At 45.4% G+C, this 13,708-nt stretch overlaps 2 protein-coding genes across 2 annotated transcripts; one reads left to right on the top strand and one right to left on the bottom strand.

The window, feature by feature from the left end:
* Positions 1-671: 671 nt before the first annotated feature.
* si:ch73-103b9.2 (uncharacterized protein LOC100150067 homolog) lies at positions 672-3,098 on the bottom strand. Its single transcript, XM_047042342.1, has 4 exons — positions 2,594-3,098; positions 2,083-2,330; positions 1,293-1,800; positions 672-1,246 (listed from the first exon to the last, which is right to left on the bottom strand). Exons 2-4 carry the CDS (start codon positions 2,281-2,283, stop codon positions 672-674), a joined length of 1,284 nt encoding a protein of 427 aa, XP_046898298.1. The 5' UTR covers positions 2,284-2,330; positions 2,594-3,098.
* Positions 3,099-6,988: 3,890 nt separating this feature from the next.
* LOC124481706 (protein phosphatase 1 regulatory subunit 3E) lies at positions 6,989-10,916 on the top strand. The gene has a single exon (XM_047041878.1). The coding sequence runs from the start codon at positions 7,697-7,699 to the stop codon at positions 8,615-8,617; it is 921 nt and encodes a 306-aa protein (XP_046897834.1). The 5' UTR covers positions 6,989-7,696; the 3' UTR covers positions 8,618-10,916.
* Positions 10,917-13,708: the final 2,792 nt, after the last annotated feature.

The raw sequence follows: 13,708 nt of genomic DNA, 5'->3' as shown, positions 1-13,708 counted from the left end.
CAATGGTTCAAGTCATGTTTGGGGCTGTAGAGTTGAACTCGTGAGGGGGGGGGGTGAGGGGTACTGACTAATGGCTGACGGTGGGAGTTGCACATGCTGGGATCTGTGATCTCTCTCTTGAGTTGAGAGCCACAGGCTGGATTCTTAGATGAGGTAGCTCAGTTGCTGGGGAACTAGAGAGGCACTTCTGACCAGCAGCGAGGGAAGCGTTTGAGCACGTTTAAAAGCACACCCAACTAGGTCAGAAATGTTGGGTAGAAGTTTCTGGTTTCTGGTTGGACTTTGTCTTTCCAAACTACCATACTAATACTTATACCATACTATATGGATGTATATAGTATCTACCGTAGTAAGTAGTATTTTAGTATGGGTATTTGGACTCACCGCTAGACAAAAGTAAACTGATTCTGGATCTGTAATTCAATATGTGTCAGAGGCACTAGTACAATAACCAAAATCCAACTGTAAACTCACACGCTCATGTTCAGGTGTAGGTGCATCTTGCAATGAAAAAAACAAACATTATGACATTATGACTGTATATCATACCTGTACGAGTTCAACTTAATTTAGTAAAGCTTTTAATGCATTTATCTGGGCCATGTAAAACGTGAAAGTTTTGCTCTGAACGTTTACTTTAATCAAACCCACAGACGCCAAGCAGACGTGTTTTACAGCAGTCTGTGAGAGGAAGCCGGGATTCGAACCCGTGTCCCCATCAGGGTGGGCAGCTGAGGCTGAACACGCCTCACGTTCTTGGGCTTCGTCCCAAACACGAGTCTCTGTCCGCTGGCGGTGCGGGGGTCCTGTCTGAGGTGGCCGCCCAAGGTGCAGGGAGCGGGGGCCGGGGGGTCGGCCAGCCCCAGGAGAGGGGCCTCTGCCCTCCGGTAGACCTGGATGCTGAAAGCAGAGAGCAGACTGTGGCTCTGTCTGGATGCCAGGTACGCCGAGGTGACTGCAGGGTGGCCATTCTCCCCGGGAACCCGGCCCACTCTCGTCTCCTCTTCTCTCTCCACACCTTCGCTCTCCCCCGCGACAGCGGGTGAGGACTCTTCCTCCCACAGTGCCCCCTCACTGTGACCCGGAGGGGGCTCGGCCCTCCTGGGGAGGCAGGGGCCCCCGGGGTGCCTGGTCTGGGAGGAGGACCGGACAGGGGGCAGGACAGAGAAGCTGTTGATGATCAGCTTCATGTTTCCTCCCCTGTCCTCCGGCTGGGGGCCGTCAGACACCTCCTGGGGGGGGGGGCCTGGAGGGGGGGGCGGCCGCGGGCGGACGCGGGGACAGACGCTCACAGGGTTCACCACCCCTGTCCTCCTCCGACGACAGCTTGTCTCTGACAGAAGGCTGCTGGGAAGCCTTGTTCAGGCTCTGCATCCTGGGAGACACGAGGGCCTCCATGTCGGAGGAAGGGTGGATGACCGGAGGAGAGGGGCTGGAGGAGAGGGGGGAGTGACCACAAACAGCCGAGGGGGGAGCAGGACGGCGACCGGAGAGAAAGGGACCGCAGGGAACAGCAGATTGACTCCAGCGGAGCTCAGAGTGCCGGTTGTAGGGGACGTAGGCGTGACAGTGTGACAGGGCTGATCTAGAAGGTTTGCTGAGCTGGGGGTCTTCACGAGGGGCCCCTGAGCTGGACGTGGGGGAATGGGGTCGATCGTCAGGCCCCGGGGGTTCCCAAAGCTTCAGGTCGGCACACAGGAGGCAGTGGTAGTCTGCAGGGTGTGTGGTCCTGGTTGCTCTCCCTCTCCGCGGGGGCTGGAACAGGCAGGAGAGAGGAGAAGACAGACCCCATCCATGGACCTTCCACGACACAAAAACACAACAGCATTAGAGAGAGAGAGATCTAACTATATAACAAGTAAGGGTTTGGGTTAGCTCTCAAATGAATGACCAGTTTTTGCATATTAAATGAAGTGTTATACAAGATTATTGGTGATATGACAGCTCAATGCACATGACTGCCTGTTTTTTTATGTTCTATTTCAGATTTTGTTCAAAGGAAACCCCCAAAAAATTCTCGGGAATGAAGATCTACAGTGTGTACTAAGATCATTGAGAGTGGATAAACTGTGAAATACTCACAGCTTCTTCCCAACCGTTGAGGGACAGGGATTCCAACGGCTCCTGTTCTTTATAACAGATGTCTTCACTAATGTCAAGTAAGACGTTGACATGTTCATTATCTTGCAGTTGACTGGTTTGTTCCCATTCTGTTTCGTTCAGGGTCACACTCTTGTTGTCCACCTGTGCAGGTGTCCGGGCCCATTCCGCTGACATGTCCATCGTGAGATTAAAAACCGGTCAATGACGTCTGTGACGTGAAGAACAATCTACCAAAGTAAGTGTAAAATACATTAAGCTCGCTGCAGAACAATGCGTAGGCTACCTTCAACTGCTGAACAACCCGATAATGCTGGGTGAAGTATAATATAAACTGACGATTGACATTGTTTACACAGATTAATATGTCTGATCAAAATATTAACACTGTTTACACTAACACTGCGACGTTTACGAGTGCGAGTGAAGGAATTCGAACCATCACCGCCTGTCACAAATGCAAGTAAAGTCTGTTCGAATTTAGTTTACTCACCATGACGAGTGAGACACGCTCATCTCGATCACCCAAACAAGTTTCCGCTCTTAAGGCTTGTCAAGTCAACTTCATAGGCAGCTGCGCAGAGTCATCAAGTATTTATCACACAGTTTTGCGGCTCACAAAGACAAACCCAAACAAAGGTGTGCAACGCGCAAGAAGTGTTTGGAGTGAAGACAGTGCGCCGTTGTCGTGACAACTACGCTAAAAGAGGCAGCGCCAGATAGAAGTGACGTAGGCTAGTGGAAAACGGGAGGGGGCGTGAAGAGATGAGACACAGACATAATTGCACACAACGATTGCAGGAATTTACCTTGCTGTGATAATCACGTGTCAGTGTCCGATTTCACAGATCGTGTTTCGTAATTGGCCACTGAATTGCAAAAGGCTTTCTTCACAACTTAGCAAGGCACGACTGGCCAGATAAAAATAGGAATAAAAAATAACATTCAAATCAAATTTATTTGTATAGCCCTTTTTACACGCAAGCATGTCACAGAGGGCTTCACATGCGCCCATAGAACTGCCCCTCAACCAACCTAAACCCTCAAGGAAGACAAGGAAAAACTCCCAGAAAAACTCCCACCGGGAGAAAAAATGGAAGAAACCTTGGGAGGAGCAATTCAGAGAGGGATCCCCTCCTCCAGAGACGGTTGGTAAGAGAGAGGAGCAGAACACAAGCTAAACATAGTCATACAGTGTCAATGGGTTTTGAAACACCAAAATCCATTGTTCGGCTTTATAGACGTTGGATGGGACCGGGAAACTCGCTGTTGGCCGTCATGGAGACTGGATTCCGGGTGACGACCTGGTTCAGCGTTGGCAGACCGACGACCAAGCAGGTCCTGACAGCTCAAACCCCCCACACCACAGGGAATGTGTGGGGGGGGGACAGAGAGGAGAGCAGGGATTAGAGAATGCCAGGAGCAGCTAACAGTTACAGTCAAAATAGAATGAGATCCCCACCGGTCAAGTGTGGACTAGTGCAGCAATTTAACAGAGCAAAAAGGGTATTTGATGCAGCCCCACACACCAAAACAACGACAGCCCCCCTCAGTTGGAACATGAAATCTGTTCCAGGGGAAAGAACTCTAAAGTAGGTTATACTTATACGAATAAGGATGAAAACAGCCAGTCCCCCGTTGTCTCCAACTAGTAATAAAAACTATAACAGTAACAATATACAGCAACGGAACTATAATAATAATAATACTAACAATATACAGTAACAGGTTTACTTTATTTGTAACATCTAGCTGGGCAATGTGAACATAAGCTATAATTAAAATTTAAAAGTTACATGTGATACACACATAGGCAAGCACACATCCCAGGTTTACATAGAAAGTACACACATACTTCCCTTTAACAATCATAGAATTGACTAAACAAGAACGTTTTTAATCTAGTTTTAAATGTCGAGACAGTATCAGCTTCCTTAATTGAGATGGGTAATTTGTTCCAAAGAAGAGGTGCTCTATATGAGAACGCCCTACCTCCAGCAGTTTTTTTCTTAACTTTGGGTATTACCAGATAGCCGGCATTTTGAGATCTTAGAGACCTTGCGGGGCAATAGGGTGCAAGGAGACCGGAGAGGTACAGTGGTGCCAATCCATGCAGAGATTTGTAAGTTAGTAGTAGAACTTTGAAATCAGCTCTGGCTTGGATAGGGAGCCAGTGTAAAGAGATAAGAGTCGATGTTATATGATCAAACTTTCTAGTTTTAGTCAATAGTCTAGCAGCAGCATTTTGCACCCGCTGTAAGTTTTTTAGGTAGGTAATTGGGAGGCCAGAGAACAACACATTGCAGTAGTCCAATCGGGACGTAACAAAAGCATGTATTAGTTTTTCAGCATCATCCTTTGAGAGGAATTTTTGTATTTTGGCAATATTACGTAGATGGAAAAATGCTGTTCTGGTGATTTGCTTAATATGGTACTCAAACGAAAGGTCTGGGTCCATTGTGACTCCCAGATTTTTTACCAGCTGGCTTTGAGATACTTTGACGCCGTCTAAGTCTAAGGTTAGATGGGATAAATTATTTCGGTGTTTTTTCGGACCAAAAATTTGAACCTCGGTTTTATCCGAATTAAGAAGAAGGAAATTTGCAGTCATCCAAGTTTTCAACCCGGAAACACAGGTTTCCATAGCATGTGGAAATTCTCCCGGCTTTATAGACATGTATAGCTGAGTATCATCTGCATAGCAGTGAAAATCTACCCCAAAACTTCTAATTATGTTTCCTAAAGGCAACATATAGAGTGAAAATAACAGAGGGCCTAAAACTGAACCCTGTGGTACTCCGTATTTTACAATGGAGCTCCTGGATGAGCAACCATCATAGTGGACATATTGTGATCTATCAGATAGATACGATCTGAACCACTGAAGTGAAGTACCAGAAATCCCAACATAGTTCTCCATACGTTCCAGGAGAATCTCATGATCTACAGTGTCAAAAGCTGCACTTAGGTCTAAAAGAACAAGGACAGAGCTAAAGCCCGCGTCAGAGGCTAATAATAGATCATTGACTACCTTGGCTAATGCAGTTTCAGTGCTGTGGTGAAGACGAAATCCAGACTGGAGAGGTTCATAGAGCTGATTTGAGGAGAGGTGCTCAGTGAGCTGTTTTGCCACAGCTTTTTCCAAAATTTTGGAGAGAGATGGCAAATTTGAAATGGGCCTGTAATTGCTAAGACAACCTGGATCCAGGTTTGTTTTTTTAAGAAGGGGCTTGATAATAGCTTGTTTGAAATCGTCAGGGACTTGTCCAGTTACAAGAGATTCATTAATAATACTAAGCATGGGCGGTCCAATAATATGGAGAAGTTCCCTACAAAGTTTGGCAGGGAGGGGATCGAGAAGGCAGCTAGTGGGTTTCGAGGAATCTATCAGCTTGATGAATGCTTCCATAGAAATAGGGTTAAAGTGAGTGAGAGTCTCAACATGCAGAATGCTGGGTACAGAGGGAAAATCAGTGTTGATGGCCACTCCTCCAGGACTAGTCTGTAGTTTGTCCCTTATTGCATAGATTTTTTGGTCAAAGAAATCTAAGAAATCATTGGGAGAGAGATCTGAACTAACACAGAGTGTACTTTTCTTAGTGAGTTTTGCAACAGTATCAAATAGGAACTTAGTGTTGTGTTTGTTCTTACTAATCAACTTAGAGAAATATTCTGATCTGGACCTGATGAGGACTTGCTTGTACTCTATTTGGCTGTCCTTCCAGGCCAGGCGGAAAACCTCCAATTTAGTGGTACGCCACTTACGCTCTAATTTTCTAGTGGACCTCTTGAGAGTGCGGGTTTCCTCTGAATACCATGGAGCCAGTTTCTTGTCTATTCTTTTCCTTGGTTTGAGTGGAGCAACAGAATCTAGGGATTGCTGAAGAACCAAATTCAGATCCCTTGTTTTAGCATTTAATGATTTATTCGGGACATCAAGTGCTTCTAGTGCAGCGGGTAGAATACTAGCCAGTTCCAGAGCTGTATTTGGGGTTAAGCAGCGGCTAATAGAAATAATCTGGGTGCCTCCAAGGCTCTGGCAGAGATCCATTTTAAAGGTTACCAGGCAGTGGTCTGATAATATAGGATTGTGGGTATGAACAATGACATCACTAATCTTGATTCCCCGCGTGAGAACTAAATCCAATGTATGCGTGTGAAGATGGGAAGGTTTAGAACCCACCTGAGTGAGACCTGTGGAATCCATAAGAGCAGTAAAGGCCTTACTTAGAGGATCTTTTGGGTCATCGACATGAATGTTAAAATCACCCATAATTAAGATATTGTCAGTGTATGTCACAAGATCAGCACTAAAATCAGCAAATTCCTCAAGGAAGAGGGAGTATGGGCCAGGGGGCCGGTATAGAGTAACTATACAAAACGAAGGAGGGGGGGCAACAGTAGTAGAATTAGTCCTTTTTAAAGTAGTTGGTGGTTTCATACAAATTATCTCAAATGATTTAAAGGTATTGACAGATTTTAGGCTGAGGTTGAAGCTAGCTTTATATAACATAGCAACACCACCACCTTTCTTTGAAACACGAGGGATGTGTGAATACGCAAAATCAGGAGGCGAAGCTTCATTCAGGGGGAAATATTCATCAGGTTTTAGCCAGGTTTCGGTGAGACCAATCAGGTCCAGGCTGCAGTCAGACATCAGATCATTAATCAAAACGGCCTTTGTGGATAGAGATCTGATGTTTAGGAGCCCAACATTCCAGTATGGGTTTTTGGCAGCTTTAGACGTAGATAATACTTCTGAAAAGGTGGCACTGTTATCAGGAAACTGAGTTGGAAGAGCAACGGGTGAGCAAGGCTGAATATATATTAAATTGGTATAATTCCTAATAATTGAGGGCCGGAATTTGGAAAAAGGGCGGGGGGCCGACACCGTCTCAATGGGAAAAACAACATCAGCAACCACCCTGGCTACACTACAAGCTGAGCTATCGAGCTAACATTGCCTAGGTTAGGTCTATATTTTTGCCTATTGTTATGTCAAAGGCCGTTCATTGTATTTGATTTAAATAGATGCAACACTAGATTTGACAAGGTATGCTATTGTGTTTGTGTTTGGCCTCTAAAACGTCTCCTTCCTCATTCTCTAAAAGGAAATTGTATTTTGGATACCGGCCATAACGGAACGAGCTGTTCAGCACGTCGCGTTCCAGTCAGCCACAGAGCTCGTGGAGTATACTATAGACTACCCATTCTCAAACATCGAGACCTTCTCTACGATGCAGCTCACCGTGCACCCGGCACACTTTTTAAAACGTGACTCGCGCACCCCGTAGGAAACGTGCATCTAGAGGATCCCCGTTTTATATTTTTCTTTAATAATTTACGATATACATGCGAGTGTGAATGGATTTTCGAAGTGACTCGAAGATACAGATGGAGTAGAGGGCCGTAGGGTACCGTGTGTGCCGCAACAGCTTCGCTTATAGCTTATTGGTCCAGAACCACTCACTGTCAGCATCTGACGCAGGCACAGCGCCTATCCGCGGTTCGGACTTGGACACCTGACATATTTTTTTCCCCTGTTTCCCGTTTCTCTCATCACGACCGCGGTTCTGCAACCGGACTCTCTCGCTTGATGGAAACCGAGGCTGTGCGCCCAGTTGCAGTCATGCTGCCTCCGAAGAACTGCCTTCCAAGGAACTACAGCTGCATCGCCGGGCTGTTTGGGAGCTTGGCTGCGGCGAACCCGATGCTGGAAGATGGGGAGGACTTGGAGTTGATGAACGGTACCTGCGAACCCATCGATACCCCGGTAGTCGACGAGCGACCAAGGGGTCGTGAAATATTCCTCAAACCACCGCAGAGTCCGAACCTGCGACGGAGATGCAAATCCTTACCGACCCCCATCGAGAGAGCTAAACTAGAGATTATCCGCAGTCGGAGCCCAACCAGTGAGAAAAAGGTCCGTTTCGCTGACTCCCTGGGTCTCGAGCTGATCTCCGTTAAGCACTTCGACGACACAGACATGCCCGAGGTCCCCGAGCGCATTTTAGCCAAATTCCCCAGGGGTCCCCTCCATCTGAACGACCTTGATAAATTCCCCCGGGCACCCAACCGGTCTGTTTTTATGGAACTGCAGTTCTCAAACCCCGGGACGATGCCTGGCTTCGAACAGAAGGTGAGAGAAGTTAAAGTGTTGTTGGAAACAGTCGAAGCAGACGAATTCAGCTTGTCCGGTTTCGTGCGTGTGTTGAATCTGGCTTTTGAGAAAAGCGTGCATCTAAGGTATTCTCTCAACAATTGGATAACATTTATGGACAGCCTTGGGTCTTACGTGCCCAACTCAAGCGATGGTGTGACGGACAGATTCTCTTTCAAGATCATCACTCCGACGTTTCTGTCGAGTGGAGGCACACTGCAGTTTGCTATTAAGTATTGTGTCGGGGGTGACGAGTATTGGGACAACAACAACGGGAACAACTACAAAGTACGACGCCACAGGTTCAAGATGTCCCCACCGCGCGAGTGGGAGAACGGTTGGATACACTTCATCTAGTTTGCGCCCCGCCGCGTCTCCAACAACGCGTAATCGTGTATTCGGCGCGCAATTGTTCCACGGGCACCACTTTACCTTAATAATGGCTTGATATTGATGATTCGACTGCCATCGACAGATATGGGCCTGTACACTGTTCCCATCAGACATTGTCTTAAATCAGCTTTTTCACTTCTGACATTTTTGCTCTGCCCCTGCTTGAAGGATTTGACAGGATTAAAAGATACGCCCCTATAGGTTCCCGGTACCGGGGGGTGCAGTATGACAATTTACCTTGGATGTTGGGTCTCTGTACAGTCCGGTGATACCGGTAGGGCACGACCATGTTCTTATATAATGGAGAGACACGTGCCATAGAAAACGTGCCCGGAATTAATTCAGTTTACGCATCATTGTTCCTTCCCAAGAGGCAGTTATGTTGGCAGCTGTTATCAAATTAGATTGTTTAATTGATGAGCCTCTTGACTACCGTGTCTTGAGTGTGGTCCTATTTGAAGTGATAACCGAGGCTGTGGAAATATAACAGTGAAAGCTTCCTCCATCACTGCTCCCACTTCAGGCACCTGTCATGCCGGTTACCAGTCGGTAGCCCTCATTAGGAAACTCCTTCACGCGAGGACAGGACGTGAGCACTAACTAATGTTCGATTAGTCGGAAGCAATTAAGATCTGTAACAATGTGTATGATGTTGATAAGATATCACGGATGTTTAAGAACCCACTCCGTTCTAGACTTTTCTGACTTCCAATCGTTGCACATAAAGACAATTGTGTGCTAAATCATTCTCGATAAGATATGTCTTCTTACTTTTTAACGTTAGAACATAAACGTCGTATAGAATAATATAATTGCCCTCTCAATTGATAGTTTGACATCGAAATTCTCCCACAAGTTTGTTAGAAATGGATTAGAACACGATGTTCTACCAGTGGGGTTTGTTAAATGCCGGTAGCCAATGAGTGAACCATGCGTGCTGCACCCCCCCGAACCCCTCCTGCGCCCCCAATACATACACAGAGTGTGATATTCGTCAATTTCCCCAAAAGCCAAATACTGTAGCCAGCACAATTTCCAATACGATTTGGATTATGTAGATATGACCAAGAAAACCAAATGGCCATCTCCAATATTGTATTACGTGTTAGTAGGCTAGTACATTGTAACTGCTTCGATAATTCACTCTTAGTCAGCTGCCTCACCCTTTTCAGTTCATCTGCATGCAGCTCGTATTCATAAACCTGGGCTACGGTAATAATATACAAAAACCACCAGAACTGTGCTAAAATGACACCTTATGTATACTGTGGATATTCGTTGACTTGAAATGCAACTGTTGCTTTTTAAAATGATACATTTACCTCAGATCACTTCTAGTGTGGACCTCACAAACTTCCGAAAAAAAATCAGGTTTGTAACTTTTTTTATTTATTCAGAATGAACACAATGTAACAACTCAACTAAATTTTATACAAATGTTACCAAATGTCATGATATTTCTGTCTCAGAAATCAGAAAAGCATCTGATTATTACGGCGTACTTCCATATGTACGTCCGATTTTGCAACAGCATCATTACTCGAGCGTGTCTTGTGCATATCCGTATTAGTCTGTAACATTAGCTACAGCAGCTATTGCACTGATGAAAGTGTCTAAACTGCTTCTGAAGTCACCGTACCTTTGATTTTAGCATTGACCTACCCTGTACCATAGATAACTGTTTGATTGCTTGAGCTGACGCGTGTAAGAGCTTGAAGATAAACACATTAATGGGGACACAGCTACGCACTCACCGTGAGAGATTGACAGCGACATAGGAATGACAAATTGCCTGTTTAACCTTTTTTGACGTTTTCTTATTTCGTTTTTTTGCTTGTGCCATCTGAATCTGAGACAGAGAAATCTTGGAAATCTACCAGGAATACCACACCTCAAATGACTCTCTCAGATAGACAGTGTCAACACGCTGTATACCGTATGTTTATCAGCTGGAGCACTAGGAGAGGATCCATTTTGAGGCGTGTACACTGGTGTACTGCTTTGCTTATGGGTTCCCTCTAGGCCTATCAGTTCAGACTCTGCGGTCGGCTCAGATGATAGTACTGTGTTAGTTACTGTACTGGCTGTAATGTCAACACAACCAAATAGGAAGCCCTTTGTTTACAGGAGGAAGGGTGTTCATAGCTTTGCCCTTAAGATTGGAAGACTGGTAAAGGCTGAGCAGAGATGTCTGGTGTCCAGACTGACAGACAGACAGACAGACAGACAGACAGACAGACAGACGGATGGATGGATGGATAGATAGATAGATATATATAGAGAGAAAGACAGGCAGAAAGACAGACAGATAGACAGACAGGCAGACAGAAAGAAAGAGACAGATAGACAGGCAGATACAAAGACAGACAGAAAAGATACGAGGTCTCCTGTGTTTAGAGTAGCTTGAGCCAAGTAGCTGGCAGTTTGTTGAAGTAGATGTCCTTCCTGATTTATGGTAAACTGTGTTCACCCAGATGTCAGTGGAGGCATTCTGCAGCCGTGAGGTGAAGATTGGTCTAGAGGCCTGTCCAGTCAGATCTCCAGAACTGGTTGGTCTAGAGGCCTGTCCAGTCAGATCTCCAGAACTGGTTGGTCCAGAGGCCTGTCCATTCAGAACTCCAGAACTGGTTGGTCTAGAAGCCTGTCCAGTCAGAACTCCAGAACTGGTTGGTCTAGAGGCCTGTCCATTCAGAACTCTAGAACTGGTTGGTCTAGAAGCCTGTCCAGTCAGATCTCCAGAACTGGTTGGTCTAGAGGCCTGTCCATTCAGAACTCCAGAACTGGTTGGTCTAGAGACCTGTCCAGTCAGAACTCCAGAACTGGTTGGTCTAGAGGCCTGTCCAGTCAAAACTCGACAAACAGTCGACAAACCCCACAGACAACCAGACTGTCCAACACTTTGAATTATGATGTTATAATCAGTGAACATGACTGGTTTCTTTCAACTACCTTAATTTTTTTAATTCACAATAGTATTCTCGTGATTATGCGGTTTTCGTCCAGCTGTTTTGACAGTAAGTGGAAATAAATAAAAACGGTGTCAATAAATGAGGGTTCGTCTGAATGCGAGAGATGGTGAAGGGCTCTCAGACCGATGTTTGTTTTCTTCTCAACACTTTAACGTTGTGTGCTCATTGATGTGTTGATGTACGTGTGTATTTGTCGCATATTGAATGTTTTTTTGTGATCATTCTCTGTTGTAGATTTGAAGCAGGAGCACATGTCGCATGTAGTGGTTTGTTCTGATGTGTCGGAAGTTTCACATTTTGCTTTCATTATAATGGATTATGTGAAGTTGCCCAAAATCGAAATATTATGGATTCTTAAAAGCACACTTACTAAAATATTGTTTTTTTTTTGTAATCATGCGTTGTCTCCTAAGACATTTAATCTTTGGGAAAATACGTTTGAGGAAAACTATGGCAATATTTTGTAAAATATAAGACTGTTTTTATCAGAAGTACTATGTTCTTCTGCTTAATAACTCAAAATTAGGTACCAAACTCCAAACCACACCAGTAATTTGAAACTGATATTCAGAATGCCAATCACAAGTTCAAATCAAAGAGATTTGTATGTTGCTCTGGAAATGCCAAAACGTCCCTGAAATATGAATGCGATTGGAGGTGTTGTTGGTCCTGTTGGCATCAATAGTTTGCTTTGCCTTAAGTTAGATGTTTACCAAGGTGAGGAAAGTGGATGTATAAGACAGAGGGGAATCTACAGCAGGACCTGCAGTACCTGGTTGACCACAGTACCTGGTTCCCCACAGTACCTGTGTTAACCACAGTACCTGGTTCCCCACAGTACCTGGTTCCCCACAGTACCTGGTTCCCCACAGTACCTGGTTCCCCACAGTACCTGGTTCACCACAGTACCTGGTTCCCCACAGTACCTGGTTCCCCACAGTACCTGGTTCACCACAGTACCTGGTTCCCCACAGTACCTGGTTCCCCACAGTACCTGTGTTAACCACAGTACCTGGTTCCCCACAGTACCTGGTTCACCACAGTACCTGGTTCCCCACAGTACCTGGTTCCCCACAGTACCTGTGTTAACCACAGTACCTGGTTCACCACAGTACCTGGTTCCCCACAGTACCTGGTTCACCACAGTACCTGGTTCCCCACAGTACCTGTGTTAACCACAGTACCTTTGGGAACCACATCCAGTAGATACAGGTCCCCAAACCAACACTGCTACAAACAAAAAGCACTTTGGCTTTCCATCAAAACTTTTGGGAAAAGAGTGACTAGTGATTGTAATGTAATGGTCAAGGTAGTTTTGCACTTTGCACTTTGAGCAAAGACAAGGAAAGAGACAGGGTTTGTGAATAATGTTTGTCCTCGACCTGACATCTTCAGTGAACAGCTACTAACCAAGTCGTGATCGCTCCATGATCATTGTGTATCATATACAACATACCTTTCTGCTTTCTCTCTCACTGTGAAAAAAGGTCTAAACTTCAATCAATTTGCTTTTAAGGAGTATCTTGTTGTTTATTTTTCTTTTCCAGACTGTAATTCCTATTCTTTTGTAAACCTATGCAAGCCTTCAAAGTTTTGCAGCCACCTGTCTACCCTGGCTTGTCTTGCTGAATGGCTGAATCGTTTAGACTGAATGTTTAACACCGTATTTTCGCTGTTTGCATGCACAGCTAAAATGCCCTTTTTTTCTATGGTGAGTTTGTAATGTAGCCTCTATTTTACTAAAACAAAGCTAATAAAGATCTGTGTGATGGAAACCTCTTGTCCTCTGTCCGTCCGTGATGCAGTGAGGCACACCCAACCTTTAACCCTCCTGACAGCTACCTCCATCAAGATGTCTCCACCCATTGTGGAACTCCTCAGAGATGACTAGCGTGTGATGATCCTGGTGGAGAACACCTCAGAGCTGACTAGCATGTGATGACCCTGGAGGAGAACACCTCAGAGCTGACTAGCATGTGATGACCCTGGAGGAGAACACCTCAGAGCTGACTAGCATGTGATGATCCTGGAGGAGAACACCTCAGAGCTGACTAGCATGTGATGATCCTGGAGGAGAACACCTCAG

The sequence above is a fragment of the Hypomesus transpacificus genome, chromosome 19 (assembly GCF_021917145.1).
Source record: "Hypomesus transpacificus isolate Combined female chromosome 19, fHypTra1, whole genome shotgun sequence".
NCBI lineage: Eukaryota > Metazoa > Chordata > Actinopteri > Osmeriformes > Osmeridae > Hypomesus > Hypomesus transpacificus.
This window is presented reverse-complemented; position numbering and strand designations above follow the sequence as displayed.

Bases quoted from the DNA above. Each gene is read 5' to 3' on its own strand.
- LOC124481706 (XM_047041878.1), top strand. From the start codon at position 7,697: ATGGAAACCGAGGCTGTGCGCCCAGTTGCAGTCATGCTGCCTCCGAAG.
- si:ch73-103b9.2 (XM_047042342.1), bottom strand. From the start codon at position 2,283: ATGGACATGTCAGCGGAATGGGCCCGGACACCTGCACAGGTGGACAAC. The intron at 1,801-2,082 runs GTGAGTATTTCA...GTGTCGTGGAAG, and splicing joins TCAACGGTTGGGAAGAAGCT to GTCCATGGATGGGGTCTGTC. The intron at 1,247-1,292 runs GTGAGCGTCTGT...CCCCCCCTCCAG, and splicing joins GGACAGGGGTGGTGAACCCT to GCCCCCCCCCCCAGGAGGTG.